General features: G+C 64.9%; 1 protein-coding gene across 5 annotated transcripts in view; it reads left to right on the top strand.

The window, feature by feature from the left end:
• The window catches only part of ITPR3 (inositol 1,4,5-trisphosphate receptor type 3), a 60,289-nt gene that overhangs the window by 30,110 nt on the left and 2,907 nt on the right, over window positions 1-27,272 (top strand). For 2 of the 5 annotated variants that reach the window (XM_070074183.1, XM_070074185.1), the window contains 46 exons: window positions 831-977; window positions 1,121-1,216; window positions 1,699-1,749; window positions 1,865-2,007; window positions 2,858-2,957; window positions 3,038-3,198; window positions 3,801-3,942; window positions 6,726-6,887; window positions 7,336-7,508; window positions 7,868-7,987; window positions 8,277-8,459; window positions 9,599-9,850; window positions 9,936-10,080; window positions 10,305-10,446; window positions 10,827-11,026; window positions 11,635-11,764; window positions 12,007-12,064; window positions 12,998-13,163; window positions 13,952-14,116; window positions 14,207-14,281; window positions 14,617-14,742; window positions 15,792-15,914; window positions 16,011-16,211; window positions 17,022-17,273; window positions 17,379-17,504; window positions 17,599-17,724; window positions 18,350-18,470; window positions 18,867-19,057; window positions 19,523-19,671; window positions 19,811-19,919; window positions 20,029-20,119; window positions 20,253-20,422; window positions 21,426-21,845; window positions 21,930-22,130; window positions 22,221-22,331; window positions 22,727-22,822; window positions 22,915-23,016; window positions 23,100-23,186; window positions 23,648-23,758; window positions 23,856-24,048; window positions 24,192-24,317; window positions 24,493-24,665; window positions 25,142-25,306; window positions 26,108-26,300; window positions 26,673-26,777; window positions 26,861-26,988. In XM_070074183.1, coding sequence (XP_069930284.1) covers window positions 831-977; window positions 1,121-1,216; window positions 1,699-1,749; window positions 1,865-2,007; window positions 2,858-2,957; window positions 3,038-3,198; window positions 3,801-3,942; window positions 6,726-6,887; window positions 7,336-7,508; window positions 7,868-7,987; window positions 8,277-8,459; window positions 9,599-9,850; window positions 9,936-10,080; window positions 10,305-10,446; window positions 10,827-11,026; window positions 11,635-11,764; window positions 12,007-12,064; window positions 12,998-13,163; window positions 13,952-14,116; window positions 14,207-14,281; window positions 14,617-14,742; window positions 15,792-15,914; window positions 16,011-16,211; window positions 17,022-17,273; window positions 17,379-17,504; window positions 17,599-17,724; window positions 18,350-18,470; window positions 18,867-19,057; window positions 19,523-19,671; window positions 19,811-19,919; window positions 20,029-20,119; window positions 20,253-20,422; window positions 21,426-21,845; window positions 21,930-22,130; window positions 22,221-22,331; window positions 22,727-22,822; window positions 22,915-23,016; window positions 23,100-23,186; window positions 23,648-23,758; window positions 23,856-24,048; window positions 24,192-24,317; window positions 24,493-24,665; window positions 25,142-25,306; window positions 26,108-26,300; window positions 26,673-26,777; window positions 26,861-26,988 — 6,807 coding nt within the window. The remainder of the gene's footprint in view (window positions 1-830; window positions 978-1,120; window positions 1,217-1,698; window positions 1,750-1,864; window positions 2,008-2,857; window positions 2,958-3,037; window positions 3,199-3,800; window positions 3,943-6,725; window positions 6,888-7,335; window positions 7,509-7,867; window positions 7,988-8,276; window positions 8,460-9,598; window positions 9,851-9,935; window positions 10,081-10,304; window positions 10,447-10,826; window positions 11,027-11,634; window positions 11,765-12,006; window positions 12,065-12,997; window positions 13,164-13,951; window positions 14,117-14,206; window positions 14,282-14,616; window positions 14,743-15,791; window positions 15,915-16,010; window positions 16,212-17,021; window positions 17,274-17,378; window positions 17,505-17,598; window positions 17,725-18,349; window positions 18,471-18,866; window positions 19,058-19,522; window positions 19,672-19,810; window positions 19,920-20,028; window positions 20,120-20,252; window positions 20,423-21,425; window positions 21,846-21,929; window positions 22,131-22,220; window positions 22,332-22,726; window positions 22,823-22,914; window positions 23,017-23,099; window positions 23,187-23,647; window positions 23,759-23,855; window positions 24,049-24,191; window positions 24,318-24,492; window positions 24,666-25,141; window positions 25,307-26,107; window positions 26,301-26,672; window positions 26,778-26,860; window positions 26,989-27,272) is intronic. The other 3 variants (XM_051854826.2, XM_051854825.2, XM_070074184.1) reach the window with 3 other exon arrangements.

Raw genomic sequence — 27,272 nt, 5'->3', positions numbered from 1 at the left:
TTTTTATTTATTTGAAAGACAGAGATATAGAGAGAGGGAGGGAGGGAGAGAGATCCTTCGGCTGCTTCACTGCCCAAATGACCACAATGGCCCAGGGTGGGCCAGGCCAAAGCCAGGAGCCAGGAGTTTCTTCTGGGTCTCCCACATGCATAGCCCAGGCCCAGGCACCTGGGCCAGCTTCCACTGCTTTCCCAGCACATTAGCAGGAAGCTGGATCAGAAGCAGAGCAGTCAGCACCCATGTAGGATGTCAGCACCGTGGGCGAAGGCTTAACCTTCTGTGCCACAGTGCCGGCCCTCGTAACTTCTGCAAGGAGGCCGGCACAGTCTCACTTTACAGGAGAGGCAGCTGGGGCTCAGAGATGTTAAGGAACTCACCTGAGGTCACACAGCTTGTGCCAGCAGAGCCAGGGTCCAAATTCAGTCTCTGTGTCCAAAGCCCTGGCCATGGCCCCTGCCCTCCTGCTGCTCAGGTCTTGCCAGGGAGCAACAGCAATGGACGTGGTCACCAATAGTCAGGCAGAGAGGGCCCTGGGAGCACAGGGAGGCGGAGCGGGTGGATCCCCGCTGTCAGAGAAGAGGCAGGTGTCTCGGGGTACAGGTGGGGCAGGCAGGAAGTCAGGAGTGGGCTGGAACATGAAGAGGCCCGGGACGGCTCTGGATTTGGGGTCGGGGTGAGGGCTTTGGGCAGAGTGCCTGCCAGTGGCGGCCCTGGGCTATGACCCACCTCTGATGGGACCCAGCTCACCTGCTCGCTCTGTTTGCGGGCTCTGCCCGCGGGGTGAGATGGGGCCTCTCCAGGGTGCCTAAGCCTGCCCCGTCCGCCTGCAGGGAGACGTGGTGCGGCTGTTCCACGCGGAGCAGGAGAAGTTCCTGACGTGTGACGAGTACAGGGGCAAGCTGCAGGTGTTCCTGCGCACCACGCTGCGCCAGTCCGCCACCTCGGCCACCAGCTCCAACGCCCTCTGGGAGGTGGAGGTCAGAGCCGTGCACCCGCCACCCCGGGCCCCGCCCTCCCACTCCCCCAGCACCTTGGGGGCCGGGACGTGGACCCCCACCTCTCCCCTGGTCCGGCACCTGCTTCCCCAGAGGTTTCCAGGCCTCACCCCTGCACCCCCCAGGTGGTCCACCATGACCCCTGCCGAGGAGGAGCCGGCCACTGGAACGGCCTGTACCGCTTCAAGCACCTGGCCACGGGCAACTACCTGGCTGCGGAGGTGAGGGGGAGGCAGAGGGCATCCTGGGAGCTCAGGCTGGGTGTGCACCTGCGGGCACTGGGAGCACGCATCCACAGACACAGGTGGAGGTGTGTGCGGGCCCTGGCTTGTTTGCAGCCACGCATTTATCTGCTGTCAGCTGCGTGGCTGCAGATAAGCCCCATCAGTATTCCTGTGCACCTGCTGTGTGCTAGGCAGTATTCTAGGCGCTGGGGATAGAGCAGTGAGCAAAACTCCCGCTCTGTCCAGAGCACGCACGCTAGTGTGTAGGGGGGAGGGTGCAGGTGTGTGGACAGGGGCTGTGAGGGGCTCCTGTTGGTAGTTTCTGGGAGTTGGGCTGGGCACCCTAGGAGAGGAGGGGCCGGGTACATGGACCCCGCGCCCTTTGCAGGTGGCTGTGTTTGGGTGTGGGCTCATGTGCGCATGTGTGTCCGGCTGGGTGACCAGTAGCCACCCCTCCCCCCGCCTTGTATCTCTGCTAGGAGAACCCCAGCTACAAAGGCGATGCCTCGGATCCCAAGGCGGCAGGAGCGGTGAGGACCAAAGCAGGGCTCCTGAGCCTGGCAAGAGTGGCCGTGGGACTCTGGGGCTCTCGGGGCGCTGCAGAGGAGGGAGGGGCTCCCGCCTGATCCGGGGTGCTCGCCGCAGGGCGCCCAGGGCCGCCCAGGCCGCAGGAACGCGGGGGAGAAGATCAAGTACCGCCTGGTGGCCGTGCCGCACGGCAACGACATCGCCTCCCTCTTCGAGCTGGACCCCACCACGCTGCAGAAGACCGATTCCTTTGTGCCCCGGTGAGTGTGCGCCGCGGGCCCGGCACTGCCGTCCTGGCTCTGGGGCCCCAGCTCTTCCGACTCCTCTGTCCTGCGGCCTGCGGGCTTCCTGCAGGCCTCTGGGGACGCAGCTCTGCAATGATGGGCGGCTGGCACCGCGTGCCCAGTGTCACGCGCTGGGCTGCCGCCCTGTATCATCAGCGCGAGTGCCACGCCCTGGGCTCGCTGCAGCATCTGCTCTCCGGAGTTTCTGTCGGTCGATCCGGGTGGCAGGCACAGGGTACGGCAGCACCAGGAACCCAACTCTCGGGGCAGAGGCTGGGCTCCTCGCCAACCCCAAGATGCTGGCAAGCCTGCAGGCGGTCCCCAGGGCCTCAGCTTCACTAGTGAATGACCTCGGGCAGCCGACTCCCCGCCTGCCTCAGTCTTCTCACCTGAGCAGTGGGCATCTCAAGGGTCTTTCCATCCACGGGGCTGGCGGGAGAATTAGTGGAGTCTACGTAATCCCGCTCCTGACGCCCTGACGCCCTGGGGGCCTGGGGGCCTGGGGCACATCAAGATTCATTTCAGAATCAAAGACACGAAACGCGTGCGTCTTGACATGAAGTGGGATAAACCGTCTCAGTACCCTCGGTTGTCCAAATGGGTTTCGATCCCACGCGTAAAACTAGCTCTGGTGTGGGAAGCGAGATGGTCCTGCAGGCCCACGTGAGAGCAGTGGTTAGAGCAGGGCCCGTGTCAGGCTCGGGCCCCTTCCCTGGGGGTTGCTTGTGAGCCCTGTGCTGTGGCTGTCGGGGTGCAGTCAGGTGGACGACGGGGAGGCAGCCTGGGCAGGCGGAGGCCACGCTCATGGCGCACGCCCTGCCTGCAGGAACTCCTACGTGCGGCTGCGGCACCTGTGCACCAACACGTGGATCCAGAGCTCCAACGTGCCCATCGACATCGAGGAGGAGCGGCCCATCCGGCTCATGGTCCGGGCCGCCCGGGGTGGGGGCGGGGCGGGAGCTGGTCCCCAGGTCCCCGGGGCCCCTGCTGACTGCTGTCCCTGCAGCTGGGCACCTGCCCCACCAAGGAGGACAAGGAGGCCTTTGCCATCGTGTCAGTGCCCGTGTCCGAGATTCGCGACCTGGACTTTGCCAACGATGCCAGCTCCATGCTGGCCAGCGCCGTGGAGAAGCTCAGCGAAGGCTTCATCAGCCAGAATGACCGCAGGTGGGCAGCGGGGCAGGTGCCCGGGGGGTTGCGAGGGATCTCACCCTCCTGGGGTCTGCGTTTCGTGAACAAGGGAGTGAGGCAGCGAGAGGCAGGCAGGTTGGAGGGGGCAGGGGACGTGGGCCTGGGGCTTGGCCCCTGGGGGACTCTGGCTGACAGTGGGGCCCCTGCCGTTAGGAACCTGCTCCACTGCCCACATCCTCCCAGAACTGACCCCACGACGCAGCCATCATTACTGTTGCTTACTGATGGTGGGGCTGAGGCTCAGAGAGGTTGAGAAACTTGCCCGGGGTCACACAGCTAGGATGTGGCAGAGTCCAGGCACAAACCCGGGTCCCTGCATGCAAAACACCCTCCCTTGTACCCGCAGTTCCTTTGCAGGTTGGGGCATGCCCAGAGTCTCGGTGGTGGGGCCACTTTGAGATTCAGGGTGGGTGGGCACGGGCTGGTTGGGGAGCTGGGGGAGAGAAGCTCACGGGGCCTTGAGTGAGGGCGGCACACACGCCGTGTCTCAGCGGGGTTGGTTGCACAGAGCGCAGGAGCCGGGTGGCCCTGGAGGGGCGTCCCAGGTATGGCCTCTCACACGGCGCCCCCTTGTCCAGGTTTGTCATTCAGCTGCTGGAGGACCTGGTGTTCTTTGTCAGCGACGTCCCCAACAATGGGCAGAATGTGCTGGACGTCATGGTCACCAAGCCCAACCGGGAGCGGCAGAAGCTGATGAGGGAGCAGAACATCCTCAAACAGGTGTGGGGCGGGGTGGCCAGAAGGGGCGGGGCCGCCGGGAGGGGCGGGGCCTCCGGAAAGGTGGTGCCTCTGCTGGAGGGAGATGCAGTCTCCCAGCGCCTGCTCCTCTCCCCCCTTTCTACAAGGCAGCACAGGGCAGGCGTGTCGGTGCAGCGGGTTAAGCCGCCGCTTGGGGGTGCCCGGTTTGAGTCCTGGCCACTCCATGCCCTTGATCCAGCTCCCCGCCGACCCCCCTGGGAAGGCAGTGGGGGATGGACCAAGTGCTTAGGCCTCTGCCGCCCCTGTGGGAGACCCGGATGGAGCTCCTGGCTTCCCCCTGGCCTAGTCCTGGCTGTTGCAGCCATTTGGGGAGTGATTTTTTTCTGTCTTCTCTATTTCTCCCTCTCTCTGTGTCACTTTGCCTTGCAAATAAACACATCTTTCAGACTTTTAAATTAAAAAAGGAGTGCTTAGGGAGTGCGCCTTGTACCAGGCATTTCCCTGAGGACCTTCCCTGTGGAAGCACCTCCCCGTCTCAGCACCCAGGGGAGGTGCCGTGAGCATCGTCCCGGTCCACCGAGGAGGAGACCGGCGCTCCAGAGGCTGGAGTGGCTGGGCCCAGAGCCCACAGGCACGCAGCAGCCGGGCCAGAGCTGAATTCAGGGTGTCGAGTCAGAACTTTTGCTTTTTAAAAAATATTCACAAAATCCTTTTTTATTTATTTGCAAGGCAAAGAGAGGGAGGGAGAGAGAGAGAGAAGGGTGTTCCAATCTGCTGGTTCACTCCCTAAATGCCCTCATTGCCTGGACGTAGGCTGGGGTAAAGCTGGGAGCTGGGACCACAATCCTGGTCTCCCATGTGGGTGCCAGGGATCCAAATACCTGAGCGGTCACTGCCGCCTCCCATGGTCTGCAGCGGCAGGAAGCTGGAGTCAGGAGCCGGAGCTGGGAATTGAACCCAGGCCCTCTGATGTGAAGCACAGGTGTGCTAACCACCAGGCTAACTGCTTGCTCCTGAACCTGTGCTTTAAAGATGATTTTTTCCCCTAGCCTTTTGTCATGAGAACTTTCAGATATTGAGAAAGTGGTGAAACGGCAGTGCAGTGAACGTGGTGCCTCTGCCGGCCTGGCACAGTGCACCTGCGTCGGCGCCTGCAGCCCCCACTCCCTCACTCCCAGCATTTCCAGGGTTTTCTCAGCAGGCATCCTCAAATAAGGTCGTCCTGAGTGACCACAGCCACGGTCCTGTCTCTCTGACTTCCCAGATACCTTTTTTTTTTTTAAAGATGTATTTGAAAGGCAGAGTTACAGAGAGGTGGAGGCAGAGAGAGAGAGAGAGAGAGAGAGTTTTCCATCCGCTGGTTCACTCCCCAGATGGCTGCAACAGCCAGAGCTGCCCCCATCCGAAGCCAGGAGCCAGGAGCTTCCTCCGGGTCTCCCACATGGGTGCAGGGGCCCAAGGACTTGGGCCATCTTCTACTGCTTTGCCAGGCCACAGCAGAGAGCTGGATCGGAAGTGGAGCAGCCGGGACTCGAACCGGCGTCCATATGGGAGGCTGAGGCTGCAGGCAGCAGCTTTTCTCACTACGCCACAGCGTTGGCATCCAGATTTTTTTTTTTTTTTTGACAGGCAGAGTGGACAGTGAGAGAGAGAGACAGAGAGAAAGGTCTTCCTTTGCCGTTGGTTCACCCTGCAATGGCCGCTGCGGCCAGCGCACTGTGGCCGGCGCACTGCGCTGGTCCAAAGCCAGGAGCCAGGTGCTTCCCCTGGTCTCCCATGGGGTGCAGGGCCCAAGCACCTGGGCCATCCTCCACTACCCTTCCGGGGCACAGCAGAGAGCTGGCCTGGAAGAGGGGCAACCGGGACAGAATCCGGCGCCCCGACCGGGACTAGAACCCGGTGTGCCGCAGGCAGAGGATTAGCCTAGTGAGCCGCGGTACCGGCTGGCGTCCAGATATCTTTTTAAAGTTTGTTGTGGTTTGTCTTTTCGAACAAGATCCTACTAGGTTTTCTCATTCTAGTTGGTTGCTCTCTCGCTTTCTTTTTTTATATATATTTATTTACTTATTTGAAAGACAGAGTTAGAGAGAGAGATCTTCCATCTGCTGGTTCACTCCCCAAAAGACCACAACGACTGGGCCAGGCTGAAGCCAGGAGCTTCATCCACTCTCCCACATTGCTGGCAGGGCCCACATACTTGGGCTGTCCTGTGCTGCTTTCCCAGGTGCATTAGAGGGAGCTGGACCAGAAGTAGAGCAGCCGGGACTCGACCTGACACTCCTGTGGGATGGCGGTGTCGCAGTCAGACCTAAGTGCCGGCCCTCGTCGCTTTTTTTCTTTTCTGTGCTAGAATAGTTTTCCATCCCACCCAGCCCTTGATTTATTTTTATTTTTATTTATTTATTTTTTGCTTCTGTGATTGCGTTATTTTATTTTATTGGCAAGGCTGGCCTGTGTCTCATTTCTTAAGCTCTGGTCACAGCAGCCTGGCCACGCTCTCCTCCCAGCCCCACACCCCGGAGATGCTGTGACCTCCTGCTCTCCCTTAAAACACGGAGGCAGGCCCAGGATCTGAGCTGGGATTACACTCCGGAAGGGAGGGGGGCTGATGTCAGTGTCGGATTCTGGCCAGGAGCACGGAGAGAGTTAGGGCTGGGACTGGGGCTCATGGCGTCCGGCCTGGGTTGTGGCCCAGTGCCGAATCAGCTCAGGGTGGTTCTGGGACAGGGGCAGCTGGGGCTCAGGTGTCCAGGGCCCAGGCCGGTGTCGGGGCTCCCTCCTCATCCTCCGCCACCCACCCCCAGATCTTCGGCATTCTGAAGGCCCCGTTCCGCGACAAGGGGGGCGAGGGCCCCCTGGTGCGGCTGGAGGAGCTGTCAGACCAGAAGAACGCCCCGTACCAGCACATGTTCCGCCTCTGCTACCGCGTGCTGCGCCACTCCCAGGAGGACTACCGCAAGAACCAGGTGGGCCACGCCGGTGCCCTGCCCCGGGCCAGAGTCCGCTCGCCGGCTGGCTCGCTCACGTGCGCGTTCGTTCTTCGGCCATGCCTTGGGTTCCAGGCACGGCTGCAGGCACCAGATAGCAGGCCTGCGACCTGGCCTGGTGCTTCCGGGGGCCTTGCATTGTTGCCGTCTGGCAATTTTAACATCTGGGGAACAAAGGCTCTGCTCAGTCCCTCTGCAGTGACCCTGCGGATTACGGAGTTGGCAGCCGGGCCCCGGTTGGTAGGGGACATGGGCCATCATGAGCTGAGCAACCCTATCGCACACAGGCACTCCTCTGCTCAGCGCTGGCCTCCTGGGCTGGGCCTGGCTCCCGGGTCTGGGGGTGGGGGCAGGGCTCTGCAGCAGGGCTGCCCCGCCCCCGCCCCTGCCGCACCTGCCAACCTCCCCAGCCTGTCTGCCCCTACAGGAGCACATTGCCAAGCAGTTTGGGATGATGCAGTCCCAGATCGGCTACGACATCCTGGCCGAGGACACCATCACCGCACTCCTGCACAACAACCGCAAACTGCTGGAGAAGCACATCACCAAGACCGAGGTGGAGACCTTCGTCAGCCTCGTGCGCAAGAACCGCGAGCCCAGGTGCGCCCGGCCGGCGCGCGGCGCTGGGGGCCCCGGGAACCGAGCATCTGCCGCCTGGCTCCTTGCTCGGCGCTGGCGCTTTGCAGTAAAGACCTCCTTTCTTCCCCTCCCCGCCCCCATTGAAATGTATCCTCTGCACCTGTTGGTAAATGGAAAAGGCAGTGTGTGTATTAGACCTACACATTGTTAATATCAGCCTTGCTCTGCCCCCTGGGCGTTGGCCAGGTCTCACTCCCTGTCCCAGGCGATGCCCTGTGGGCTGTGCCTTCCTGTGTAGCCGGGAGCCTATCCCACCCGTGCGAGCCTTGAGGAGGGTGGGCTTTGTCTGAGCCCCTCCTGTCCGTGCGTCGCCACCGCAGGTTCCTGGACTACCTCTCTGACCTGTGCGTGTCCAACCACATCGCCATCCCCGTGACGCAGGAGCTCATCTGCAAGTGTGTGCTGGACCCCAAAAACAGCGACATCCTCATCCAGACCGAGTGAGTGCTGCCCCAGCCCTGCCACGGCCGCCTCAGCCCTCGGACCCTGGGTCCAGGCTCCACGCCCTCTGCGGACACGAGCCCAGCGCCTGCTCCGCGCATGCCCAGTTCTGGGCCTGGGGAAGTGTCGGGGGGCCCCAGAGTAGACTGGGCCACAGACGTGTCCTGGAGTCTCCTGGGCTCTGTGGGGTGCCCCCCATTGGAACCGTGCACCCTCGGAGGGCAGCCGGGGCTCCAGGGCGCCGGGGCCGCCCCGCCTGGCTCACGGCAAGGTGGCCTTGGCCTGCAGGCTGCGGCCCGTGAAGGAGATGGCACAGTCCCATGAGTACCTGAGCATCGAGTACTCGGAGGAGGAAGTGTGGCTCACATGGACCGACAGGAATAATGAGCACCACGAGAAGAGCGTGAGGCAGCTGGCCCAGGAGGCGCGCGCCGGCAACGCCCACGACGAGAACGTGCTCAGCTACTACAGGTGCCGGTGCTGGTGCCGCCCCCGCCCCCGCCCCCGCCCCCGCCCCCGCCCGGCCTTTCACGCAGGGATGACTGACGGACGCTGAGTAGCGCGGGGCGGCCCTGCCGTCAGGGTCAGCCCCGAAACCAGGCGTCCGACACCCACAGCTGCCTCCTGCCTCGTGGGCACCTCGGGGAGCTTGTTGGGGGAGGGCCTAGTGATTTAAACTTCTGCCTGCGTCCCGTATCGGAGCTCCTGTACACCAGCGCCACCCAAAGCACTTCGCCCCTGCTCACCTGCGCCCCACAGCGGCCGCTGAAGGAGGTGCCGAGGAGTGGGGGGCTTGCCCGAGGTCCTCGTGGCCAGCCCGTTTGCCCCGGCCGGCTCCGGTGGGCAGTGAGTGAGGAGGTGGCAGAGGGTGCTACATCCTGCCGTGGTTTTGCTTTTTTTTTTTTTTTTTTAAGATTATTTGAAAGAGAAAGAGGGAGAGACAGATTTTTCCATCTGCTGGTTCACTCCCCGAATGGCTGCCAACAGTCAGGGCCGGGCCAGCTGAAGCCAGGAGCCAGGAGCTTCATCCAGGTCCCCTGTGTGGGTGGGAGGGGCCCAGACACTTGGGCCACCTTCTGCTGTTTTTTTCCAGGCTATTAGCAGGGAGCTGGATAGGAAACGTAGCAGCTGGGATTCGAACCGGCGCCCAGAGGGGATGCGGGTGTCACAGGCAGCGGCTTAACCCGTTATGCCCTGAGGCCGACTCCCTGCATCTCATATTGTTGAGCACAACTTCCCCCATCCCCATTTTTCTAGCTCTGCCACCAAAGTCGTGCCTGTCACCAGCCGCCCACCTTGCCCTCCTCTCTCGAGGTCCTGCCCGAAGCTGCCCCCCCCCATTGTCTCCCCACTGTCAGCCATTCGCTCGCCTCTCAGACACCCCCTTCCCATGAGCACCTGTGCTGGCTGAGTCTGCAGGTGCTTCCTCCTTAGCGTGGCGGGGGGGGGGGGCACCACAGGTGCTCACAATTCCAGGTGGGTTTGCCTCCCCTGCTTTCCAAGGCAGGACCGTCCCAGCAGCCGGTGCGTGGTCTAACCTGAGCCCCTCCATGGAGACCACGGCGCTGGCGGCCATCCGTGCTGGCCTTACCGCCCGCCCTGGCCCGCAGGTACCAGCTGAAGCTCTTCGCCCGCATGTGCCTGGATCGGCAGTACCTGGCCATCGACGAGATCTCCCAGCAGCTGGGCGTGGACCTGATCTTCCTGTGCATGGCCGACGAGATGCTGCCCTTCGACCTGCGCGCCTCCTTCTGCCACCTGATGCTGCGCGTGCACGTGGACCGCGACCCGCAGGAGCTGGTGACGCCCGTCAAGTTCGCCCGTCTCTGGACTGAGATCCCCACAGCCATCACCATCAAGGAGTGAGAGAAGGGCGGGGGAGGGGTGGGCAGGGGGCAGGGCTGGGCGGGTCAAGGGGCCCTCATGCTGCCTCACCTCCATCCCCAGCTACGATTCCAACCTCAATGCCTCGCGAGATGACAAGAAGCACAAGTTCGCCAGCACCATGGAGTTCGTGGAGGACTACCTCAACGGCGTCGTCAGCGAGGCCGTGCCCTTCGCCAACGAGGAGAAGAACAAGCTCACCTTCGAGGTGGGTTGGGGTCCGCGGGCTCTGGCTCCTTCCCTGAGGCCCCACCCTCCCGGGAACCCCGCCTTCAGCCTCTGTGGCCCCTCCCCACCTGCAAGGCCCCGCCCACCTGCAAGGCCCCACCCCTGCTCACAGCCCTGCCCACCTGCAAGGCCCTGCCCACCTGCAAGGCCCCACCCATGCTCACGGCCCCGCCCACACTCACGGCCCCGCCCCCTCCTCCGCAGGTGGTCAGCCTGGCACACAACCTCATCTACTTCGGCTTCTACAGCTTCAGCGAGCTGCTGCGGCTCACTCGCACGCTGCTCAGCATCATTGACTGCGTGCAGGGACCCCCGGCCATGCTGCAGGCCTACGAGGACCCAGGAGGTGAGGCCTTCTGATCCGCCCGCTGTGCCGCCTGCACGGGGGCGCCCTGGGTCCCGTCCCCTCCAACCTCGGAGGGGCCGCAGGGCTCCCAGCCCCAGCTCTGGCAGAGGTGCTTGGCGTGAGGGAGGGTGCTACAGGAGCGGAGACGCGGCCCTGCCAATCCCGAGCCTCTGTGAGGGGCCGGCGCTGCGTGCTCAGGGGCCCGTACAGGCCTCTACTGCAGGAGGAGCTGAGGCTGGCGCCCGCCTCCCACCCCCACGCTCTGTAGCAGCTGCCACGGTTTCGCACCTCCCCTCAGCTCCCTCTTGCCCTGGCCCTGGCCCTCTGGCCTCTCGGGGTCAGCCCTGTGCTGCCACGCCCCCCTCTGCTCTAACCCGCAGGCAAGAATGTGCGGCGCTCCATCCAGGGCGTGGGCCACATGATGTCCACCATGGTGCTCAGCCGCAAGCAGTCTGTCTTCGGCGGCCCCGGCCTGCCCGCTGGTGCTGGCGCCGCGGAGCCGCTGGACCGGAGCAAGTTCGAGGAGAATGAAGACATCGTGGTGATGGAGACCAAGCTGAAGATCCTGGAGATCCTGCAGGTGGCTGGGCTGGAGCTGGGCAGGCGTGAGGCGGGTGAGCGGGCAGCGGGAGTGGGCACAGCCCTCTCACTTCTGGGTCTGGCCCCTGGGACTTGTCAGCAGTAGCTGGGGCGGGGACACGTCGCGTCCCGAGGAAGGACGAGGCCCTTGTCCCAGCCCCGCTGTCTCCCGATGGGGAGGGCGATGCAGGGACACCGTGGGGGACCTGGTGTCGCCAGTGCCTGTGCGGAGAATCGGAGGCCCGAGCTTCTGATGGGGCTCCCAAGGAGACGATCGAGGGTGTCCCGCAGTGACCTCGCCCTCACAGGCCTCTCTCTCTCCTTCCTCTGAGACCCCGGGGTGTTGACAGAACAGGCGAGGAGGCCAAGAGCTGATTTGGAGCCGGGGCTCTCCCGCCTGGGCCTCGCTGCCTCCCGCTGAGAGATGCCAGCCCTATCTTTGGGACAGGAGCTGGGAGGAGGACCCTGGGCCTCCCAGGGAACGGGGTCTTGGTTTTGTCACAGCGACATTTCAGAGCCCCCGAGTGCTGGTGCCCATTCAGGGTCCCTGCCCTCCCGTGGCCTGCTGACTGCAGCCCGGGGCTCACCGTGCTTGCCCCTCTCGTCCAGTTCATCCTTAACGTCCGCCTGGACTACCGCATCTCCTACCTGCTGTCTGTCTTCAAGAAGGAGTTCGTGGAGGTGTTTCCCATGCAGGACAGCAGCGCGGACGGCACGGCCCCTGCCTTCGACTCCACCAGTGAGGCCCCGGGGCCGGCTCCCTGCCCTGCCCTTCCCAAGTGTGGGCGAACTCGGATGCCACAGTGCTGAGGGGGGAGGGGGGAGGGATCGTTTCCTCAGTGGAGAAACTGAGGTCCGCGGGAAGCAGGGACTTGCCCAGGGCCCCAGCCAGTCAGCTGCCTCCGGTCTAGACCAGGAGCGCCCCCACCTCTACTGGGCATGAACCCACCCCTTCCTCCATCTGCCTCTCGCTCCCCACAGCCGCCAACATGAACCTGGACCGCATTGGGGACCAGGCAGAGGCCATGTTTGGAGTGGGGTAAGGCCAGGTGGAGGCGGGGGAGTTGTGGGGTTGGGAGGGCTTGAGACCCCCTTTTGGTGTGGCTGGGGTTCCCAGGCGGGGGGTCAGCCCCTCCCTCCTCTGTTTTTCCGCCGGCCCCCTGGCTGCAGTCACCCGGAGCAGTTGTGTCTCCTAGGGCAGCAGGACCTGGTCAGGTAGCTGCACGCGCGTCCCCGGGTCTGGGTGCCCTGGGCAGCGCCTGCCCTGGGTGCACCACAGCCTCCCGGCACCCAGCACGGCCTGCGGCGGCCCCTTCTCAGAGCAGCACTTTTGAAAGTTCAGGAAGTAAAGCACAAGAGATTTGCAAGGAAGCCACTGGGCCTTGAGATACAGCCGTGGAAACGTTGGGGGAACGCGTTTGGAGGGGCAGCTCCCCGTGTGGTTCTTCCTGGGGCGGGGCTCGTGCCGGCCAGGGCTCAGTCTCTCCATCGTGAGACCTTGCCTGGAACATGGCTCGCCAGGTGCTGCCAAGAGCCCCTCCTTGAGGGGAGGAGAGTGGGGCTTCCTCCTCCTTGCTCCAGGCCCCCTCCCTCCCACCAGTCCCCTCAGCGATGCTGGGGGGGGGGGGTGTCTCTGGATCCCATAGAGGCCCTGCTTCAGGTGCTTAGTCAGGAGGCGCACGGAGGGAGCCCATGGCCCCCGGGTGGTGGCTTAGGCCCAGGGCAGTGACGGTTTACACACTGGGAGGGAGCCTATGTGGCAGCAGCTGCAGCTACTGGTGCAGGAAGCTGGGCGTGAGAGGTGGGAGGCGGGGCGTGAGCAGCGGGAGGCGGGGCGTGAGCGGCGGGAGGCGGGGCGTATGCGGCGGGAGGCGGGGCGTGAGCAGCGGGAGGCGGGGCGTGAGCGGTGGGAGGTGGGGTGTGAGCCGGGAGCCTGCAGCGCACCTGCGTCCCCTGCGTCCCCTGCGTGCAGGAAGAGCAACAGCATGCTGGAAGTGGACGACGAGGGCGGCCGCATGTTCCTGCGGGTGCTCATCCACCTGACCATGCACGACTACGCCCCGCTCGTCTCGGGCGCCCTCCAGCTGCTCTTCAAGCACTTCAGCCAGCGCCAGGAGGCCATGCACACGTTCAAACAGGTGACGCACGCGCACCCGGCCCTGGCGCGCAGCCTAGGCGGTCACGGGGTGCTGGGGTGGATGATGGTGGAGGAGCTCACGGTTGGGGGACAGCGCATTTGTGGTTTCCAGCCTTACTGAGCGCCCTCAAGGGGAGGCCGGAGCTCGGCCCCCTCCGCCCATCTTGGTGCCCACCCAGTCTGAGGGTTCCTGCCATGCGGGCAGCACTTGGCAGGTCTCAAACCCTTATTCCATGCACCTGGGCCACGTGCCTTGGCTCCTGCCTGGTGGGCTGCGGCTGTGATGTCATCGTCTCACAGTTCCCCGTGACCTGTCTGTCCACTGGGGCTGCCGTTCCCCAAGTGCTTGTGCGTGCCAGCCACTGAGCCACGAACTGGCCGTGGCCCCAACAGCATGGTTACTGCTCAGCCACATCCAGGGGCCCACGAGCCCAGGGCAAGGAAGGTGGGAGCCCTCCCAGGTCCTGGTTCAGGTCCCTCTTGCAGCCAGCGTCGGGTGAGGCCAGTGTGCCTCTCCCTGCTCACTCAGGGTCCGAGTGGGCAAGTGACAGGACACAGTGGCCTGTGACACGAGGCAGCGACCGAAGCCAGGTGCTGTGGCTCCTCAAGGCAGGGAGGTCTTCCTGGAGGTGGTGGGCCTGTGGCAGGGCCATCAGAGTTGAGTAGTATTTGGGAGGGTGGGGAGAACAGGGGTAGGGGAGTCCTGGCCTGGGCAGGCTGCCGGAGCCCTCCGGGTGCTCCGGGTACCTGGGGCGCCTGTGAGACCAGCCACGCCCACCCCACCTTCAGGTGCAGCTGCTCATCTCAGCCCAGGACGTGGAGAACTACAAGGTGATCAAGTCCGAGCTGGACCGGCTGCGGACCATGGTGGAGAAGTCAGAGCTGTGGGTGGACAAGAAGGGCAGCGGCAAGGGCGAGGAGGTGGAGGCGGGGGCCACCAAGGACAAGAAGGAGGTGAGCCGGGGGGCCGGGGGCCAGGCCAGGGCTCCCCGCCAGGCTGGGCCGGGCTGGGCCCTGCTGACCCCGACCTCCCTGCACCCCCAGCGGCCCATGGATGAAGAGGGCTTCCTGCCCCCGGCTGGGGAGAAGAGCAGCGAGAACTACCAGATCGTCAAGGGCGTGAGTGGCCGGGGCCCCCGGGGTGGGGCTGCAGCTGGCCTGGGCACCGGCCTCAGGAGACATCCTGCAGCTCTGTCCTGTGTTAGAAGCAGCCCTGCCGTGAGCAGGGGGGAACTGCACCCCAAGCCGAAGGGCTTTAGCGAGCTCCCCTCCACGGTCTGCTGCTCTGTCCCGCGACGGGTGGGCCTGCACCTTTCGGCCATCCCCGGCTCTGCTGGTTCTTACTCAACGACCGTGACCCCTTTCCCACTCCCCATCCCACGTGGAAGCTGGGACTTGGCTGAGGGGCGGGCCTGGGCAGGGTGGGGCCCTGGGCTCACCTGCTCCCTCCCCAGATCCTGGAGCGGCTGAACAAGATGTGCGGGGTCGGCGAGCAGATGAGGAAGAAGCAGCAGCGGCTGCTCAAGAACATGGACGCCCACAAGGTCATGCTGGACCTGCTGCAGGTCCCCTACGACAAGGTGCCTCCAGCCCCCGCCCTCCTGCCCCAGGGGGCTCCGCCCGGCCCTGTCTGGACTGTCTGTTAGACCCCGAAGCCAGCCGCATCCGGCCTCACCCTGACCTTAACCAGACACATCTTTGTTCAGCTCCCTCTCAGGATCTTAGGTTTCTCACCCTGCCCCGCTTTGACCTTATTTGACCTTAACCTTTCACCTTATGCTGCTCACCCTGCCCCGCTTTGACTTTGATTAGACTCCAGCCTTACCCTACTTCTCACCCCTGACTCCAGCGTCTTTCTTCTCCTGGTCTGACCCTTTGAATCTATTTCATCTCAACCTTTGACCCCCAACCTCCTGACTTTGACCCGTGTTGACCCTAATCTGACCCTGGCCTCTCCTTGACCCATACTAACAGTATTGGCCTTGTCCTGGTCCTCAGCCCCAACTTTTTTTTTTTTTTTTCTAAGATTTATTTATTTGAAAGCATTAGAGAGAGAGGGAGAGAGAGAGGTCTTCCATCCACTGGTTCATTCCTCAAGTGCCACAATGACAGGAGGCAGGCCGATCTGAAGCCAGGAGCTTCTTCTGGGTTTCCCACATGGGTGCAGGGGCCCAAGGACTTGGGCCATCCTCTGATGCTTTCCCAGGCCATAGCAGAGAGCTGGATCGGAAGTGGAGCAGCCGGGACTTGAACCGGCGTCCATATGGGCTGTTGGCATTGTAGGCAGTAGCTTTCCCCGCTATGCCACAGCGCCAGCCCCCTGATCCCCAACATCGATTCCTCACCCTGATATCCCACCCCGACCTATCCCCAGGCCCACCCTGGCCCTGCCTGCAGTCTTAGCCTCATCTCCACCTCTTCACCTTCACTGATGCCGATTTGGCCCAAGCCTCACCCTGAGCCTCGAACTTTCACCTGCCCTGCCCCCTTTGCCCTGTGCCCCTGCTGCAGCCTCGTCTCAGCCTGGCCTCCTCGTGGCCCCCAGCCCAAGCCCTGATCCAGCCCCCACCTGTCCGAGCCTCCCCTGCCTCCCTGGGGGTCACTGCCCTCTCCCCTGTTCTGTGCCCAGGGCGACGCTAAGATGGTGGAGATCCTGCGCTACACACACCAGTTCCTGCAGAAGTTCTGTGCGGGCAACCCCGGCAACCAGGCCCTGCTGCACAAGCACCTGCACCTCTTCCTCACGCCGGGGGTGAGGCGGTGGGGCAGGGGCGGGGGCGGGGGCGGGGGCGGGGTTGGGGGCGGTGCCCGGAGCCCCTCCTTCTGACCGCCACCCCGCCCCCGGCAGCTCCTGGAGGCGGAGACCATGCAGCACATCTTCCTGAACAACTACCAGCTGTGCTCGGAGATCAGCGAGCCCGTGCTGCAGCACTTCGTGCACCTGCTGGCCACCCACGGGCGCCACGTGCAGTACCTGGACTTCCTGCACACCGTCATCAAGGCCGAGGGCAAGTACGTCAAGAAGTGCCAGGACATGATCATGACCGAGGTGAGGGTGGGGCCGGACGCGCACCAGAGCTGGGGGCGGGCTGCTGAGATAGACTGAGGGTTAGCGGAAGGGCTCAGCTGCAGGGTGAGGCAGGGACCTGGGCGGGAGAACCGAGGCTGCGGGTATGACGGGGGCCCAGGGAGCCACGGCCTGGTGCAGCTCGGAGAGCAGCCTGGAGGAAATCCAGCCCGTGTTCCTTCATGGATCACAAGTGCCCCTTCTTTACGAATTGAAGCACTGTTATGCCGAGGCTCCGTGTTCCCCAGGGCGGGGGCGGGGTCAGGGACCTTGTCCTTTTGTGCTGGTTGCTGGGGCCCCAGCATCTGGCCCCCAGCAGGAACTCAACACCTTCAGACAGAAGGCAAGAGGGTGAAGGGCCACGGCTATGCCTGCCCGGGGCCAGACCTGGTCTCTGCCCTTGAGCGTCTTAGGGCGTGGGGGATGGGGAAAGGAAGGGACCGGCACTTAGCCTGGGTTGGGACGGCAGAGGAGGCACCCGTGTTGCAGGTGCCGTGTGCTGTGCACCTTTCAGGGCTGTCACCAGGTGTCACCTGGTGGGAAGAATACAGTGGCTGGTACCCTCCTCGAGGGCGCCCAGGGCAGGGCCGGGTGAGCCCAGCCAGGGCTGCCTGGGAGATGAGCCTACGTGGGGAAGGGGCCCGAGCCTCAGCCGGGGCACCCTGCACACTGACTGGGGCAGGAGATTTTTCCTGAGCGTGCCAGGGAGTCCCAGCGCAGGGCAGGGGTGGGAGCCCCCGGGGCCGTCGGGACCACGATGCTGTAACACGCGCCTCCGTGGCCTGTCCACAGCTGACCAACGCAGGGGACGACGTGGTTGTGTTCTACAATGACAAGGCCTCACTGGCCCACCTGCTGGAGATGATGAAGGGCGCCCGGGACGGCGTGGAGGACCAGAGCCCCCTCATGTACCACATCTCCCTGGTGGACCTGCTGGCCGCCTGTGCCGAGGGCAAGAACGTCTACACGGAGATCAAGTGCACCTCCCTGCTGCCCCTGGAGGATGTGGTGTCGGTGGTGACGCACGAGGACTGCATCACCGAGGTGGGGCTGGGAAGGGACGGGGTGGGGGCGGGGCTGGGGCATGCAGGAGGCAGAGCCTGGGCGAGGGCACGCGCGTGCCCCTGACCGCCCCGCCCCGCCGTGCAGGTGAAAATGGCCTACGTGAACTTCGTGAACCACTGCTACGTGGACACGGAGGTGGAGATGAAGGAGATCTATACCAGCAACCACATCTGGACGCTCTTCGAGAGCTTCACCCTGGACATGGCTCGGGTCTGTCCCTGGAGGGGAGAGCGCCCCTGGGCGGGGTGGGGGCGGGGCCTCCGTGCGTGGGCCCCTCCCCCGGCATCTGTGTGTCTTGCTCCAGGTGTGCAGTAAGCGGGAGAAGCGGCTGGCCGACCCCACCCTCGAGAAGTACGTGCTGACCGTGGTGCTGGACACGGTCCACGCCTTCTTCAGCTCCCCGTTCTCCGAGAACAGTACCTCCCTGCAGGTGAGCCGCTCCCGCCCCCGCAGTGTTTCTGTAGGGAGGGGGCGAGTGAGGGCCTGCGCCGGCAGCCCCCGCAGCCCGGGATCCCTGGCTTCTGTGGATCAGCACGTCCCTGGGGGCTTCACAAAGGGTGCCTCTGAGACCCCTCACCTGTGCACACAGAGGTGGAGAGAAATCTCCCATCGGCTGGTTCACTCCCCGAGTGCCCGCGACAGCTGGGGCCGGCCCACGCACTTGAACCATCATCACCTGCTGTATTAGCAGGAAGCCGGGATCGGGCGGAACCGGAACTCGCGTCCAGGCAACTCTGATAGCAGAATGCAGGCGCCCCAAGCCGCGTCTTAACTGCTTCGCTAAGCGTCCACCCTTAAACATTTTTTAAAAGGGAGCAAAGGGTCAGCCACATGGCTGTGCACCCAGGCGTGGACCTTGGAGAGGTACACGGCTGCCCATGGACAGTTGGGCAGGTGGTGTACTGCTAAAGGAAATGGGGGTGCCTTTTCCCAGCAGCCTCAGAGGCACAGGGGTCGGCTCTGGAGGGCAGCTCGTGCTGCCCTCATGCCCGTTCTCCGCGGGGCCTGGTCGGGCTGGGCCGAGCCGCAGCCACGGGTTGTGTGGCCTCTTGCAGACGCATCAGACGATCGTGGTCCAGCTGCTGCAGTCCACCATGCGGCTGCTCGAGTGTCCGTGGCTGCAGCAGCAGCACAAGGGCTCGGTGGAGGCCTGCATCCGGACCCTCGCCATGGTGGGTGAGTGCGCAGGGCGCCGGCCACGCTGCCCTCGGTGGCACCTGTCCCTCCGCCCGCCCGGCACCTGCTTCCAGGTGGTTCTCCGTTGAGTCCTTGATGTCTGCCCTGCATTTTGGCAATGGACAGAGGCAGGGGGACGTCCCCAGCCAGGGTCTGTGCCTGTGTTCTGTGTGCTCGCAGCAGCAAGCCTGTAGATGGTGATGGAGGGAGGGGGCGGGGTCGGGAAGGCCAGGGTGGAACCAGAGGGGAGGAGCGCGCTTCGGTCCAGGCGGCGGCCCTGCCCCCAGGCTCTCCGCCTGGTTGGCCCCGTCCCCAGTGCGGCAGCCCCGCGCCCTGGCTCTGGCTGAGCTCCCCCACCCCACAGCCCTCCCGCAGCACCCGCCTCTCCCCTCTCAGCCAAGAGCCGGGCCATCCTGCTGCCCATGGACCTGGACGCCCACATCAGCTCGCTGCTGAGCAGCGGGGCCAGCTGTGCGGCTGCCGCCCAGCGGAACGCGTCCAACTACAAGGCGGCCACGCGGGCCTTCCCCCGCGTCGCCCCCACTGCCAACCAGTGGGACTACAAGAACATCATCGAGAAGCTGCAGGTGGGTGTGCGCTGCCTGCTGCCCCCCCCCCCCCGAGGGGCTGCCCCCTTGGACAGTGGAGGGTCCCTTCCTATGCTGCCCGTGCTGATCCGCCTGCCCCCTCCTGTGGGGATCGAAGGGCACCCTGGTCCCCGCAGCACCTGTCTGTTCCTGTAGCATGTTTCTCTCCACTGTCTCGGTGGCTGGCAGAGGAGCTGCGATGGGTTGTTCTCCCCTTGTGACAGGAGACTGAGGCTCAGAGAGGGCAAGGGGTTTGCCCAAGGCCACACAGCTAGGAGAAAAGCTAGGCTTCGGGGGTCCCAGCCAGGGACTCTGGGCAGACAGCACTCATGCTTTTTCTTCCCCCTATCTGCTGGCTCTGGGGCCCTGAGACAGGTGCGGGACAATCCGTGGGCTCTTTGGTGTTTGGGCGGGAAAGCCCCGGTCTTGTGTGGGACCTGGTGGCGACCCCGCCCTGCCACCCAGGACATCATCACAGCCCTGGAGGAGCGGCTGAGGCCCCTGGTGCAGGCGGAGCTGTCCGTGCTGGTGGACGTCCTGCACTGGCCCGAGCTGCTCTTCCTGGAGGGCAGCGAAGCCTACCAGCGCTGCGAGAGTGGCGGCTTCCTGTCCAAGTGAGCGGGGCCCGGTGGCCTGGGCCAGGGAGGGGCTGGGGGGGTCAGCAGGCCCTGGGGGGTGGAGGCGGGGGGTGGGGGGAGTGTTCTGCCTGGGAGGCGGCGTGGGGCCGGCCCGAGCTTCCTCTGGCCGCCGCAGGCTGATCCAGCACACCAAGGACCTCGTGGAGTCCGAGGAGAAGCTGTGCATCAAGGTGCTGCGCACCCTGCAGCAGATGCTGCTCAAGAAGACCAAGTACGGGGAGCGGGTGAGTGCGGCCGGGGGCGCCCCCGCTGCGGGCAGGCGGGCCGGGAGGCTCGGGCTGGCCGTGGGCGCGCCGCGTGCCCACTGGGGGGCCCGTTCCCCTCTGCTCCCAGGGCAACCAGCTGCGCAAGATGCTGCTGCAGAACTACCTGCAGAACCGGAAGTCCAGCTCGCGGGGGGACCTTCCGGACCCCATGGGCATCGGTCAGTAGCGGCCTTCCCTGCCCTGCCTCGTCTCCTGGTGGCCCATTCACCCAGGCCATGGGCCCTCCCTTCCCCCACCCTCCCTGCCCCGCCCCACCAGCTCCACTCGATCAAGTGAGCCCCACCCCTTCAGGCCTGGACCAAGACTGGTCAGCCATCGCGGCCACCCAGTGCCGGCTGGACAAGGAGGGGGCCACCAAGCTGGTGTGTGACCTCATCACCAGTACCAAGAACGAGAAGATCTTCCAGGAGAGTATCGGCCTGGCCATCCGCCTGCTGGACGGTGGCAACACGGAGATCCAGGTGTGCAGTGGGTGGGGTGGGGACCCTTCCTGCCTGCAGGTGGGACTGGGTGCCAAGTTGCTGAGGCCTGGGTACTGGCGGCCGGCCACCCCTGAGTGGCTCCTGCCCCCACACATTGCTCCCCCCTCCCCATTGTGTGGCCCCGGCCAGGCCTGAGCCTGCCCCCACTGTCCTGCCCCCGCCATGGCCGCCCACACTTGCCTGCCCACTCTGTCCTGCTTAGCGTCCTGTATCTTCTGTGTGCTGGGCACACTGTCAGCACAGAGGGCCTTAGTGGGGGACGAAAGAGCCCGCGATTCCTCTTCTCCTGGTTCTCCCCTCCTGGGGGCGAGGCATTGCCTGTGCCTGGGGCGGGGCAGGGTGCAGGGTCAGGGACCTTGTCCTTTTGTGCTGGTGCTGGGGCCCCAGTGTCTAGCACACAGCAGGAACTCGACACCTCTGCCCTTGAGCATGTTAGAGCGTGGCGGGTGGGGAAAGGGGCCGGCATGACCCTGGGCAGCGTGGAGAGTGTGTTGGAGTGACTGGGCAAGGGCCTGGGGGCTACCCGGAACTTGAGGGAGGGGCGAGGGAGTCCCTGAGTCGGGAGCAAGGGAGACCGGAAGTGAGTGTGTAGATACGGAGGAGGAAGAGCCTTCCTGGTACAGCACGTGGCAGCCACGAAGCCGTGCAGGCTGGCGAGGGGCAGAGGACGGCTCGTAGGCCCTGGGCAGGGCCTGGGGGGCCCTGGGGGGCCGTGGCGGGCCGTGGCTTTTCCTCAGGCACCTGCAGCTGTTGCGGGGTTTAGCAGGGGAGAGTTGGGACCGAGCCTTCTGGGAATCCCTCTGCTGCCGGTGGGCACGGAGGCAGCAGGTGGTGGTGCCGCCTCCAGCGCTTTGCCTGCTTCGCACGGTCCCCACCGCCCTCCCTGACCCCATCTGTGGGCCCAGTGTCCAGCCGAGGGCTGTGTAGAGCCAGGCTCAGCAGGGGCTGTCCTCACCCACTGTCTGTACCCCTCTACCCCCAGAAATCCTTCTACAACCTGATGACCAGCGACAAGAAGTCGGAGCGCTTCTTCAAGGTGCTGCATGACCGCATGAAGCGGGCGCAGCAGGAGACCAAGTCCACGGTGGCTGTGAACATGAACGACCTGGGCAGCCAGCCGCGGGAAGACCCCACGGCCAAAGGTCAGGGCCTGGGGCGGGGCCGGAGGCGGGGCTGGCGCTCCAGCCACCGCCCCTCCTCACGCGCCTTGTCCCCTGCAGGCCGTGTGGCTTCCTTCTCCATGCCCAGCTCCTCCTCCCGCTACTCGCTGGGCCCCAGCCTGCCCCGGGGGCACGAGGTGGGCGAGCGCGTGCAGAGCGAGATGGGCACCTCCGTGCTCATCATGCAGCCCATCCTGCGCTTCCTGCAGCTGCTGTGCGAGAACCACAACCGGGACCTGCAGGTGCGCGTGCGCCCCGAGACCCCTCCCCACCCCCCGCCCGCCCCCACTGCGCCACGCCCACGCCCACCGCTCCGGTTCCCACAGAACTACCTGCGCTGTCAGAACAACAAGACCAACTACAACCTGGTGTGCGAGACCCTGCAGTTCCTGGACATCATGTGCGGCAGCACCACGGGGGGCCTGGGGCTGCTGGGGCTCTACATCAACGAGGACAACGTGGGCCTCGTCATCCAGACCTTGGAGACCCTCACCGAGTACTGCCAGGGCCCCTGCCATGAGAACCAGGTGAGCCGGGTGGGCGTGGGCGGGTGGAGGGGGCTCCCCGGGGGCTCCCGCGGTTCTGAGCCCCCACCCCCCGGCCCGGCCTCCCACCAGACCTGCATCGTGACGCACGAGTCCAACGGCATAGACATCATCACCGCCCTGATCCTCAATGACATCAGCCCCCTGTGCAAGTACCGTATGGATCTGGTGCTGCAGCTCAAGGTGGGGCCCGGGGCGGGCCTGCGTGGGCGTGCGTGTGCCGGGTGTCGAGTGTGTGCGTGGTCACATGTGGAATGCGTGATGTCAGTGTGCTGTGTGGGGCGTGTGTGGCGATATGCGGTGTGTGCAGGGTGCACGGGTGGGCAAAGGAGCCGCGACGCGCGCCCTCTGCAGGTGAACACGTCTGCTGTGTGGCTGGGTGGGTGTCTGCCACCAGCAGGGGGTGAAGACAGGCCTGTGGGGCTGGGCTGGCTGTGCGGGGTGCTGCCCCGGAGCCTGGGGCAGAGGTTAGGAAGGACATGGCACGTCCTGGGGGGGCGTGGTGCCAGGAGGCGGCTGTGGGGCTGTGGTGAGGGCCCTGAGACTGTGGCCTGCACCCCCTCGGGCCCCGCCCCCAGGACAATGCCTCCAAGCTGCTGTTGGCACTGATGGAGAGCCGGCACGACAGCGAGAACGCCGAGCGCATCCTCATTAGCCTGCGGCCCCAGGAGCTGGTGAGCTGGGCAGGCGGGCGGGCCGACAGGCGTGTCCGGAAGGGGACCCCGCCCTCAGGAAGAGGGCATTTGAGCCGGTGCTTCCCTGCCAGGTGGACGTCATCAAGAAGGCCTACCTGCAGGAGGAGGAGCGTGAGAACTCAGAGGTGAGCCCACGAGAAGTGGGCCACAACATCTACATCCTGGCACTGCAGGTACCGGCCCCACCCTGTGGCCCTGCCCCCGGCCATGCCCTAGCGACCACGCCCCCAGCACCTGTGCCCGTCCTCTCCGTCAGCTCTCCAGGCACAACAAACAGCTGCAGAACCTGCTGAGGCCCGTGAGGCGCATCCAAGAGGAGGAAGCCGAGGGCATCTCTTCCATGGTGGGTGCCTGGGACAAGGCTGGGAGTGGGGCAAGGTTTGGAGCCAGGGGCGTGGCCAGGTGGGAGATGGGCAGGGCTGGAAATTGAGGGCGGGGCTACAACACAGGGAACAGCTGGAATCTGGGGAGGGCTCAGGGCCAAGGGCTGGGGGGCGTGGCCCGGGACCAAAGAAGGAGCTGGGATCTGGGTGCTGGAATAGAATTTGGGGGTGGGGTCCAGGGAAGAAACAGGGACTTAGAAGTGGGTGTAGGGCAGGTCTGGAAAGCCAGAGCAGGACCCAGGCCACAGCGGGGCTGTGCTATGGGACTCCCTGGCCTGGTGTCTCCTGGGATGAGTGGCTGTGGCTGTGGCTGTGGCTGCCCCCTGGCTGGCTCAGGGGTGGGCGATGCTCCCCGGGGTGTGGTCCAGAGCTGGACCTTGGCCGGACCGTGGGGGCCGACCCTGGCGTCCTGCACCTCCAGCTCAGCCTGAACAACAAGCAGCTGTCACAGATGCTCAAGTCCTCGGCGCCCGCGCAGGAGGAGGAAGAGGACCCCCTGGCCTACTACGAGAACCACACGTCGCAGATCGAGGTGGGCGGGGGGGGGGTGGCCGGGGCGCGCAGGCGGGGCCCCGGGGGACGTGACGTGCCGTGACGTGCCGTGACATGCCGTGTGTGCGCACGCGCAGATCGTGCGGCAGGACCGCAGCATGGAGCAGATCGTGTTCCCGGTGCCTGGCATCTGCCAGTTCCTGACGGAGGAGACCAAGCACCGGCTCTTCACCACCACCGAGCAGGACGAGCAGGGCAGCAAAGTGAGCGACTTCTTCGACCAGTCCTCCTTCCTGCACAACGAGATGGAGTGGCAGCGCCGGCTCCGCAGTGAGGACCGCGGACCGCGGGAGGGCGGGCCCAGGCACCCCGGCCCCGGGGGCCCCCCCACCCCGTCCCGCCTCCCTCCTAGGGGGGCCTGGAGCTTGTGAGGGCGCGCAGGGGGCGGGGCACTCACGGCCAGCTGTCCCCAGGCATGCCGCTCATCTACTGGTTCTCGCGCCGCATGACCCTGTGGGGCAGCATCTCCTTCAACCTGGCCGTGTTCATCAACATCATCATCGCCTTCTTCTACCCTTACGTGGAGGGCGCGTCCACAGGTGCGGGCAGCGGGGAGGCCCCGGGGCGGGGCGGGGACAGCCAGGGGCCAGAAACCAGGGCGGGCAGTGGCAGCCAGGCGGGGCGTCCGGCCCCAGGAGCTGCGCCGGGGAGGCTCCCAGGAGGCGCGGTGTTCTGGGGCTCCCGCGCCCCGCTCACCCCTGCTCCCGCGGCCAGGCGTGCTGGGCTCCCCGCTCATGTCGCTGCTCTTCTGGATCCTCATCTGCTTCTCCGTCACGGCCCTGTTCACCAAGCGCTACAGCATCCGCCCGCTCATCGTGGCGCTCATCCTGCGCTCCATCTACTACCTGGGCATCGGGCCCACGCTCAACATCTTGGGTGCCCTCAACGTGAGTGCCGGCGCAGCGCTCTTCCCACGTGCCCACCCGCGGGGGGACCTGAAGCTGGCCCGCTCTGCCCCACCCCCTGCTCTCTGGGCTGAGGTCCCATGCTCGGAGCCACTGAGCACCGGTGCCGGGGCCGCCGTGTCTGCAGCCGGCACAGCGGATGTCAGAGGCGGCGCGTGGTGACGGTTCCCTGGCAGAGGGAGGGGACGTGCCCTGAGCAGAGGGGGCCCTTTCCCGACTTATCGGGTCACCATGCTGGCCTGGGGCTGTCTTCTCCACCCCTCTCTTCCTTTCTCTGAGCCTTGGTTTCTTCCTGGAGCTGCAGGCCCCGGGGGCTCCCCTTCCTGTCCGTCCCGGGAGCCTTGATGCATAGCTGGGAGTGGCTTCGCTAATGCGGCACCTCTGGGTGGGGCGTCGAGGGGTAAGGGGATGGGGTGGAGGTTTGGGCGGGACACTGACCCCCATGCCCTACCCCTCAGCTGACCAACAAGATCGTGTTTGTGGTGAGCTTCGTGGGCAACCGTGGCACCTTCATCCGTGGCTACAAGGCCATGGTCATGGACGTGGAATTCCTCTACCACGTGGGCTACATCCTGACCAGTGTCCTGGGCCTCTTCGCCCATGAGCTCTTCTACAGCATCCTGGTGAGGCCCGCGGGCTGGGTGGGGCTGGGCGGGGCCACTCGGGTGGTTCCCTAGCGCAAGCCTCTGTCTTGTCCTTTGGCTGCTGGGCTGGGAGGAGGGGATGTTCAGTGTCCTCTCTTACTGACCCCAGCCTGACCTGCTCTGTCCAGTACAGTGGGGCTTCAAGCCTGGACTTTGGGACCAGGCCATGGGTGTGTATCTCACCTTGGTCACTCCTAGCCCCTTGTCTTTGGGCAAGTTTTATATATTTTTCTTTTAAAGATTTATTTATTATAAGAATTAGAGAGAGAGAGAGAGAGAGAGAGAGAGAGAATTGATCTATCTGCTGGTTCACTCCCCAAATGGCTACAACGGTCAGGGCTGAGCCAGGCTGAAGCCAGGAGCTGCTTCCAGGTCTCCCATGTGGGTGCAGGGGCCCGAGCACTTGGGCCACCCTCCGCTGCTTTTCCAAGAGCATCCAGGACTTGAACCGGTGCCCATATGGGATGCCAGGGGCTGCAGACGGTGGCTTAACCCGCCGCGCCGCAGGTTTAACTGTCGGCTGGCTCAGTTTCCCCCTCTGTGAAGTGGCGAAGGCAGCTCCTGCATTTCAGAATACTGGGGGTGAAGTGAGCTCGCGCACCGAGTGCCTGCGGAGGGCCGTGCGCTCCCCCGCTTCGTGCCATCCCCGCGGCTCCCCTCGCAGGCCACCCGCTGGCTCTCCCTGCCCAAGTGCCGGGTGCTGCTGGGGCCTGTGGGGGCCCGCGGGAGCCCCTTGAGGGGGGCGGCCCAGCTGCTCAGGGCCCTGTCCCTCGCCGGCAGCTCTTTGACCTCATCTACCGGGAGGAGACGCTGTTCAACGTCATCAAGAGCGTGACCCGCAACGGCCGCTCCATCCTGCTCACGGCGCTGCTGGCGCTCATCCTGGTCTACCTCTTCTCCATCGTGGGCTTCCTCTTCCTCAAGGACGACTTCATCCTGGAGGTCGACCGGCTGCCCAGCAACCACTCCAGAGGTCTGGGGCAGGGCCTGCATGTCAGGGCCAGGACCCCTATGCTCATCCTGCGAGACTCCCTGCCAGTCTGTCCTGTGAGATTCTGGGAAGGTCTAGCTCACACCAGTCAGCTCCTGATTGGTCTAGCTCACGCCATGATTGAGAACCTTGCGGTTCTGACCCCTCAGGAGCCACTTGGTTGAGGGCTGGAGCTGCTGTCACTCATATGAAACTCAGCATTTGCAGGGGCTGCCTGGGTCCCGGGTCTGGGGGGTACAGAGGCCTCTCCCCGCCGGCAGTGGGGGCAGGCAGCACCGGGGGAGGCGGCCCAGAGGGTGTGATGCTGGAGACAGACCTGAGGGGGTGATAAGGACCCTGTCCCTGTCCTCACAGCCAGCCCCCTGGCGATGCCACACGGAGCTGCCGCGTTTGTGGGCACATGCAGCGGGGACAAGATGGACTGTGTCTCCGGGGTGTCGGTGCCTGAGGCCCTGGAAGGTGAGGGTGGGGATCAGTGGATGCGGGGGTGGGGCGGGTGCAGGGGCCAGTGGCGTGGGTCTGAGCACACTGTGCACTTGCAGAAGACGGGGAGCCGGACAGCACGGAGCGGGCCTGCGACACTCTGCTGATGTGCATCGTCACGGTCATGAACCACGGGCTGCGCAATGGAGGCGGCGTGGGCGACATCCTCCGCAAGCCCTCCAAAGACGTGAGTGCCGGGGCCCCGCCCACCCGTCGGCTTCGTGGGGACGTGAGCCCCGCCCCGCGGCCCCCTGGAGATGCCGGGGCTGGGCCCTGGCAGCCACACTCTGGCTGGGGAGGATGTGAGTCAGGCAGAGACTCCGTTGCACCGGGCGCTCCGGCTCGCAGGGCCCGCAGCGGGGAGGGCAGGGCAGGGCAGGGCAGGGCAGCTGAGTCAGCTTCCAGGGAGGCCTCCTGATCTGGCTTGGGAGCCGGCATTCCCTGAACCGCAGTCCACCCCCGGGGCCTGGG

Source organism: Oryctolagus cuniculus, chromosome 5, assembly GCF_964237555.1.
Source record: "Oryctolagus cuniculus chromosome 5, mOryCun1.1, whole genome shotgun sequence".
Lineage (NCBI taxonomy): Eukaryota > Metazoa > Chordata > Mammalia > Lagomorpha > Leporidae > Oryctolagus > Oryctolagus cuniculus.
Note: the sequence above shows the minus strand (reverse complement) of the source record. Positions and strands in the feature narration are given on the sequence as shown.